The following is an 8,237-nucleotide window of genomic DNA, read 5'->3' as shown; positions in this document are numbered from 1 at the left end:
AACCTGGTTCAGCTCCTGGGTCAGTAGCGATCGATTATCCATTATTTCATGGACTTCTCTTCATCGATTTATATTAATTTTATCTATCGAGTCATCCATTAATGATCCCCCCCCTCCAGGTGTGTGTACCCTGGAGCCCCCCTTCTACATCGTCACGGAGTACATGCCCCACGGCAACCTGCTGGACTACCTGCGTGAGTGTGACCGCGAGGAGGTGAACGCCGTAGTGCTGCTCTACATGGCCACGCAGATCTCCTCCGCCATGGAGTACCTGGAGAAGAAGAACTTCATCCACAGGTCAGCAGGACAGCCCCTCCTCCTCCTCACCCCACCTCCTCTCTGCCCTGCCTGAGCGCGGGTTCGATTCCCCTCCACACACAGATCCCGCTCACCTCTGACCCCCTCCCCCCCTCAGGGACCTGGCTGCCAGGAACTGCCTGGTGGGGGAGAACCATGTGGTGAAGGTGGCAGACTTCGGCCTGAGCCGGCTGATGACGGGCGACACCTACACCGCCCACGCCGGCGCCAAGTTCCCCATCAAGTGGACCGCCCCCGAGAGCCTGGCCTACAACACCTTCTCCATCAAGTCTGATGTCTGGGGTAAGGCCGCACGCACACACACACACACACACACACACACACTGCCTCTGAGCACTGTTTCAACTTCATAAAACACGATACTCCCCAGCCAGTCTTTAACCCCCCTCCTCCTCCCTCCGTAGCTTTTGGCGTGTTGCTATGGGAGATCGCCACCTACGGCATGTCTCCCTACCCGGGCATCGACCTGTCCCAGGTGTACGACCTGCTGGAGAAGGGCTACCGCATGGAGCAACCGGAGGGGTGTCCCCCCAAGGTGTACGAGCTGATGAGGGCCTGTGAGTACCACAGTCCACACACCCCTGTGTGTGTGTGTGTGTGGGGGGGGGGGTGTTAGCACTAGCCTCCACTCACTCAGGATCATATCTTAATTCCTCGCCCTGAAGCAGTCCTAGTATAGTTACCCCTCATCAACAAGAGCTGTCCATGGAAGTGACCGAAGCAGCATGTTGAGGAGAGAATGTTGAGAAGAGAATGTTGAGGAGAGAATGTTGAGGAGAGAATGTTGAGGAGAGAATGTTGAGGAGGGAATGTTGAGAAGAGAATGTTGAGGAGAGAATGTTGAGGGGGGAATGTGACGGTGACCTGTCTGTTGTTTCCATGTCGCCAGGCTGGCAGTGGAGTCCTCTAGATAGACCCTCGTTTGCCGAGACCCACCAGGCTTTCGAGACCATGTTCCACGACTCCAGCATCTCTGAAGGTAGGTACCGTTCCCCCGGCCCTCACGCCTCACGCACACTCACGGAACCTACCGTGGAACACCCATGGAACCTTCTAGCCGTCTGCAGCAGGCTCTTTAACACACACTTTTGTTTTATGATCAAAACATGGCATCATATCAAGGTTCAGAACGCCTGAATCACCTAATTTCTCATCTCCTCCACCCCGCAGAGGTAGCCGAGGAGCTGTGCAAGACTGCCTCCTCTGGCCACGCGGGGCCACTGCACCCCCTGGGCCCAGACATGCCCCTGCTGCCCTCCAAGTGCCGCACCCTGAAGAAACACACAGAGAACAAGGAGAACATCGAGGGTGGGCTGGACGGCCGGCTGGACCCTGGAGCTCACACACACTCAGGTACAGGTCCCACCCAGGCCCGTACCAACCCACGCAACCACCCAGCCCTCGGTGACACTCGACGGGTCGCTTCTAAACCCGGTCCCGCTGCAAACCTGGTCCAATCAGGTGGCGGGCGTGGTCAGCCCACCAGCACCCTGGCGCGTCGTCGAGCCCGCAAGCTCAGGAGGCGTGGGGCGGTGTACCTGGCAGACTGAGGTCCACACGGTGGGACTTGGGCTCACAGGATGACACGGCCACACGGGCCTGGAGATCAGTATGACGTGGGAGTGTACCATGGTCAATACTGTCAACCACTAACCCCCATGTAACCCCCGACCCTATCCCCATGTAACCCCTCACCCTGAACCTATCCCCATGTAACCCCTCACCCTGAACCTATCCCCATGTAACCCCTCACCCTGAACCTATCCCCATGTAACCCCTCACCCTGAACCTATCCCCATGTAACCCCTCACCCTGAACCTATCCCCATGTAACCCCTCACCCTGAACCTATCCCCATGTAACCCCTCACCCTGAACCTATCCCCATGTAACCCCTCACCCTGAACCTATCCCCATGTAACCCCTGACCCTATCCCCATATAACCCTACCCTCCCCCTCTCTAACCCTGAACCTAACCCCCCCCACCATAACCATATAATAGATAGTGTTACAGTACACAAGCCCATCCTCTATAGCACAGAGGGCTCTGAAACCTTGTAGACACACCTCGACCCTGCAATCAGATACCACAGCAGTTACCACACACACACACACACGTTGCAACATAGTCCTAAGCACCCTGCATCGCCTGCATGATGTAATCATTTCACCATTCATGATGTGAAGACTGATGCTTCACACTTACACACACACACACACACACTGGCCTGTTGGTGCTTGTCTCTTTGTGTCTGTCATCTTGTGTTGTGATTAATATGAGTTTGAAGGATGATATCATGTTTGTGTGTTTGCCCGTGGTCTTGTTCTAACACATACAGTATTTCCGTACGTTTCACTAACAATGACTGCTTTTGTACTTACACATTCATTAAATTGTTCTCACCCTACCATTGCATACGGTATTTGTATAGTTGTTATTCCTATATTATATTTATTGTTTATGTATTTATTTTGTTGTTGGTTTAAGTCATATCGTGAAAAAATAAAATGTTCGGAATGTTCTTCGTGGGGAAAATGAAAAGCATAAATTTTCCTGTCAGTTCATGTTCACCAATGATAACAGCCTGTTGTTATGGAAACACAACACGTCCCGAAAACACACAACACCCAACATATCAGTGGCTGTCAAAGACCGCCTACAGACTCACTACAGTAGCGTTGTACTTAATTCTCCTAACTATTTCCCGTCCTGCACCACCCACACTCCCCCTCTTCGTCTGTCATGGCCAGATCCTGCCTCACATCCCTCACGGGGCAGAAAGGCCTCATTGTTCTGTCTCAAAACATTAAAAGTGAGGTCAGTCATGAGGATTGGTTGGTCTCTGTTGCTAGAAGAGACATGTATGACATGTTCAGGAGAGTTAAGAGATCTGCAATCACTATATAGTTATACAACTTCATTTTACGTATCATATTTCTTCCAAACAAAACACGTTTCGTTTTCTAACAACTCAGAACATGTCCTGGCCTTCATCATCAGATAGAAATACCTTTTGAACTGATGTGGTTTTATACGTCTCTTGTTTAATGAACGTGTCCTCTACTCTCTGCAGGTCTGGCTGCGGCGTTGCTAGGAGACGGGCGGTCGGGCGGCTCCCCGGCGTTACCGCGGAAACAGCGCGACAAATCTCCCAGCAGCCTCTTGGAGGACGGCCAGGACGGCGCCACGTTTACGCGCAACCGCAAGGCGGCCTTCTTCAGCTCCTTCATGAAGAAGAAGTCCTCGTCTTCCTCCTCCTCGCCCTCCTCGCAGCTCCAGCAGAACCTCCCCACCCCCCCCAAGAGGAGCAGCTCCTTCAGGGAGATGGAGACCCAGCCTCACAAGAAGTACGAGCCCCAGGCGGCCTTCTGCGCCCCCATGCCTCCCCTGCCCGCCCAGGCCGACGGCCCGGGGTTCTCCCCCTCCCACGGAGACGCCAACCACAGCCAGTCCCGCTGCTGCGGCGCCACCTTCGGGCAGAAGCCCTCCTCCAGTGGGGGTCTGGGGTCAGGCTCCCAGGTGGGCAGCAGCAGCAGCTGGGGCAGCCTGGCTGGGTTCTTCACCCCGCGCCTCATCAAGAGGACCCTGGGACTGCGGACGGGGAAGTCCTCGGGCCTGGAGGACGGAGGAGGGGGAGGGGGGGTTGGAGGGTCGAAGCCGTTTCCCCGGTCCAACTCCACCTCCTCCATGTCGGCGGGGCTGCCGGATCTGGAGCGCATGGCCCTGACCCTCCCCAGGAACCGCAGCAAGCCCCCCCTGGAGAGGACGGCCTCCACCACCTCCCAGCCCGAGAACGGGGCCTGCCCGCCCCGCACGCCCTCCGCCTCCGACACCATGCTGCTCCGCAGGCTGGATGACCAGGGGGCCGCCCAGATCAGGGAGAGGCCCAAGGCCAAGCTGATGCCCCGGGGGCCGGGCAGCGGGGCCGGGGTGAGGGCTCCAGGGGTGGGGGGCGAGGCGGGGGCGGCGGACTCGGACGGCACCTCCCGGCTCAGGGACGGGGGTGAGGAACGCCAGGGGTGGTCGTCGCCCTCCAAAGCCCCGGGGGGGGTTGGGAGGGAGGGTGTGTTGTCGGGACAGGCCACGCCCCACAACCACAAGGTTCCTGTGCTGATCTCCCCCACGCTGAAGCACAGCCCCGCGGACGTGCACCTGGTGGGCATGGACTCTCAGGGCAACCGCTTCAAACTGTTATCCTCTGAGCATCAAGCAGACCGCGACCGCCCGCGTCTGGTCAAACCCAAGTGTGCCCCGCCGCCCCCCCCCACCCTGCGCCCCCTGCAGCACACCTACAGCGGGGACGGAGAGGAGCAAGGCGGGAGCGTGGTGGAGGTCAACGGGGACGGGATCAAGGGTCAGAGGTCGGGCCGGGCGGCGGGGCCCGGGACAGGACGACCGTCCGTGCCGCCACCACAAGTGCCGCCCGCACATTCCTACACTTCCTCTGCCAACAGCAACGCCACCCCTACCAAACTAGCCAACGGAGCCACCAACACTGCCCTCTCCTCATCAGCGCCCCCCGGTGGCTCCAAGGGGGGCCTGCGTCGGACCAGGCAGGAGAGGGAACGCGTGCCCCCGGAGAGGGTGAGCCGGGAGGCCCTGCTGGAGTGCGCTGAGTGCCTGAGCGTGGCTCTCCACAGCAGTCCTGAGCCCTCCTCCAGCAGCCTGGTCCTGGACGCCGGGCACCAGCTGCTGGACCACTGCTCCGGCTACGTAGACTGCATCCCCCAGATGAGGAACAAGTTCGCCTTCCGGGAGGCGGTGGGGAAGCTGGAACTGAGCCTGCAGGAACTGAGGGCCACTTCCTCTTCCTGTGGGGGAGGGCTCCCTGGGGGCCCCACCCTGGACAGCCTGCACACTTGCATCAAGGAGATCAGCGACGTGGTGCAGAGGTAGCCTCGCAGAGCTCCCTTGACCTTTGACCCTTTCGGCTCCGGGCCCCCCCCCGTCAGACGTTTTCCCTTTGTTGTGGTTCTAGTTCCGTGTGGGACGAGAAAGAGGGGGGAATCTCAGGAGTACCTCAGAGAAATCACTACACATTTGTTCAACTCTCTATTGTTTACAGTGGACTGTTTGATGAAAAACTCCAGTTGAATTACGCTGTTGCTCTGACCTTATGTATATATGGTAAATAATTGAGGATGCCCACATAGAAATGCTTCAGTTTGCGCCCCCAAAATTACTTTCGTCCCCGATTTCAAACGTGTCCACCCGTTAACGACTAAGGCCTTTTTCTATTATTTGAATGTGGCGTGTATTGTTTAATATGGTTGAATATCTCTCCCAAATACAATATCGCACGAGTGGAACACATTTTGATATTTATGTCCAGTTGCCCTGGCACACGGCTTGATCTTTTCCCTTCTAGTCGAAGGGTAGAGAGGGGGAGGAAAGTGCACAGGGAAGTACGGCAGTAAGGGGATTTAGGACAGTACCTGAAGTGCCCTTCAGGTGTAGGTTTCTCTGGATAAACCCTGTGCCTAGATTCTTCAACGTGAGAACTCATCTGTGCAAACACACACACACACACATATTACATAGACAGACTGATCTCTCCACCATAGCTGCAGTATGTCTCCTGCACATGAGCAATTTGTACATTTGTTTGGGTTTTAAAAATGCTTTTCAGAATGTCTATGAACTTGAATTTTAAATTATTGTCGTTTTTTTTTTTGTTTGTTTTTTTATTAAAAGCACAGACCCTATTTTGAAAGAAAAGAGGAAAAAAATGTAAATATTTGCTTATTTCATATACAGGAAAAAAAGACTTTACAATCACATTGTAAAGTTGATGTGGGTTCTGAACATGAGTAGAAGTGGAACGAGAGGTGCTACCAGACTGAGGCCACACCAACCCCATCTCTCACGTTTTTAATGAATGTATGGTTTTTCTCCACCATGGAACTGTCGGAACGGCCGTCTCTGTCCATCCGTGACCTCAGCCTGTCTTCCTCAGGGAAGGTGGGGTGCGACCTTAAATTCCAGAGATAGCTACGCGCACCCGGACAGTTTTTGGCATGACAACTCCACAGTTCCATTGGTTTCGGTTTCAATCCTAACGTCAGTTACTCGTATTTGCATCGAAGTGCTGTTTTCTGAGCCTCTGTGGTACATGTTACAGGACCTGTTTTTAAGAACTTTAATCAAATTAGCTCATATTTCAATAACGTATCTAGCTAGCACAAAGTCATTGTTGCGACTGTTAACAGCAAGTATAGGTTGATTGGATTAGATACAAATTAAATGAACGAGATAAATTAAGTCAGAAACGTCCATATGGGTCGCTCAAGTTGCACACTGAGTAAGGTCTGGCAGTGTTCTAGCACAACTTTTAAGTCATAGCCCACATTCCGTTTCCACACCGTGCAGGTCGACTTCAACGTCATAGAACCTGTAGAATGCTGACCTGTAGAACGAGCACGCTGAACGGGATAGTACGTATGGGATACCCAGAGGGGAATGCAGTGATGGGATCTAGCAGTTACATTTATGGTGACAACCAGGGCGGTGCAACTGTGTTCCTGGAGAGATACCTCTCTGTGTGGTTTCGCTCCCACCCTAATCTAGCACACCTGATTCAAAAACAGCAATCAGCTTCTTAACCTTTTAAGGAGTGAGTTCTAAATATTATCGACGCTTCTACCAGAGTGAGTTATCTTTCCAAAACGGAAGCTAGCTAGTTTTAGTTAGCTTCCGTTACCTAGCAACCTAGCATAATACTCGTAGCAATGCTACTACCTGCTAGTGTTACTTGTTAGCCTCCTAATTGTAAATTTTGAAGCCATACTATAGCGTTTGTCATATAGTTTTTGTCTATCGGAAAATAGTCGGTTGGAATGTTCAGAATAACACGTGGGCCCCGCTTTCGAACATATGTGTGACACTACCCCTTAACGGGTTAATCAAAAAAAGTTTAATTAGGTTGGTTATAACTGGGACTCAAGTAGAAACCTACAGGAAGGGTAGCTCTTTGGGAACAGTGTTACAGATCTCTGGTTCAGTTTTGTGGTCCATTCCTTATTTCACAGATTATCTTCAGTGTGTTCCTTACATCGCATCAAAAGTCTCCAACTATCTTTTGTTATCACTGTGAGCTTTGACTAAATGGAATGAAAGATGTTGTTTCTTTTCGCTACTGAATGCAGCAATCTTTATTTCTGAATAATTAATGGTGCCTTTTATCAAATGTAAAAAAGATTTATCTACAGTGCACTACAAAGTCAAGAATATGATCAACTGCAATTTATTTTTACTGTAGATATCTTAAGTGCTTTTGTTTTTAGATTTCTCATGTTTTGATTACATAGTGATCTAAAGTATACATCTATGACAACAAATATTACTGGGATTAAATGCCTAAAATGGTTTCACTCAAACTTGAAGAAAAGTGCAATTTGTCTCCTGTTTTGGATCATGTGTTCGTGTTGGAAAGATCTGACATCCTCACAGCCACAAAATTTAAGTGTTTCTCATCCGGCAAACGGAGATGGATCTAAACGCTTCTCTGTCTCACGCTATAAAGATCTGAACCATTAAACTATGCCTTCATTACTTCCTGTCTGCCTGTATGCTTCTTTGCTGACTGAGCCAATGTGGCCTTCCATTTGATCTGTCCCCTTGTTCTGTATCTGCTTTCTTCACAACCCCAGATTGATCTTAATCTAAGATTATAGAACATTTGTATTGGAGATTCCACTTTCTGGAGGTGTTTCTTGGCCAATAGCAATGTTAGACTGTGCCCAGAATGATGCTTGTTAATGCTGATTTATTGGGAACTGCTTCAGTAAGAGGAAGTGTCACTTTCCCAGTCCAGAGTCCTGTATTCAAGTTGACATCCCATCTCTATCTATCCCTTCAATGACCCTTACTAAAGGAAAAACAATGCCCTTATCAACCCCATGCAATGGGAGCTGATGAGC

At 51.9% G+C, this 8,237-nt stretch overlaps 1 protein-coding gene across 4 annotated transcripts in view; it reads left to right on the top strand.

The window, feature by feature from the left end:
* Window positions 1–7,869, top strand: part of abl2 (c-abl oncogene 2, non-receptor tyrosine kinase) — a 23,526-nt gene extending 15,657 nt beyond the window's left edge. For all 4 annotated transcript variants that reach the window (XM_067229593.1, XM_067229596.1, XM_067229595.1 and 1 more), the window contains exons 5-11: window positions 1–19; window positions 120–297; window positions 416–600; window positions 723–875; window positions 1,208–1,297; window positions 1,489–1,671; window positions 3,392–7,869. The exon at window positions 1–19 is cut by the window's left edge and continues 66 nt beyond it. In XM_067229593.1, the coding sequence (XP_067085694.1) occupies window positions 1–19; window positions 120–297; window positions 416–600; window positions 723–875; window positions 1,208–1,297; window positions 1,489–1,671; window positions 3,392–5,214 (2,631 nt within the window). In that variant the 3' untranslated portion in view covers window positions 5,215–7,869. The remainder of the gene's footprint in view (window positions 20–119; window positions 298–415; window positions 601–722; window positions 876–1,207; window positions 1,298–1,488; window positions 1,672–3,391) is intronic.
* Window positions 7,870–8,237: the final 368 nt, after the last annotated feature.

Source organism: Osmerus mordax, chromosome 26 (assembly GCF_038355195.1).
Source record: "Osmerus mordax isolate fOsmMor3 chromosome 26, fOsmMor3.pri, whole genome shotgun sequence".
Taxonomy (NCBI): Eukaryota; Metazoa; Chordata; class Actinopteri; order Osmeriformes; family Osmeridae; genus Osmerus; species Osmerus mordax.
Note: the sequence above shows the minus strand (reverse complement) of the source record. Positions and strands in the feature narration are given on the sequence as shown.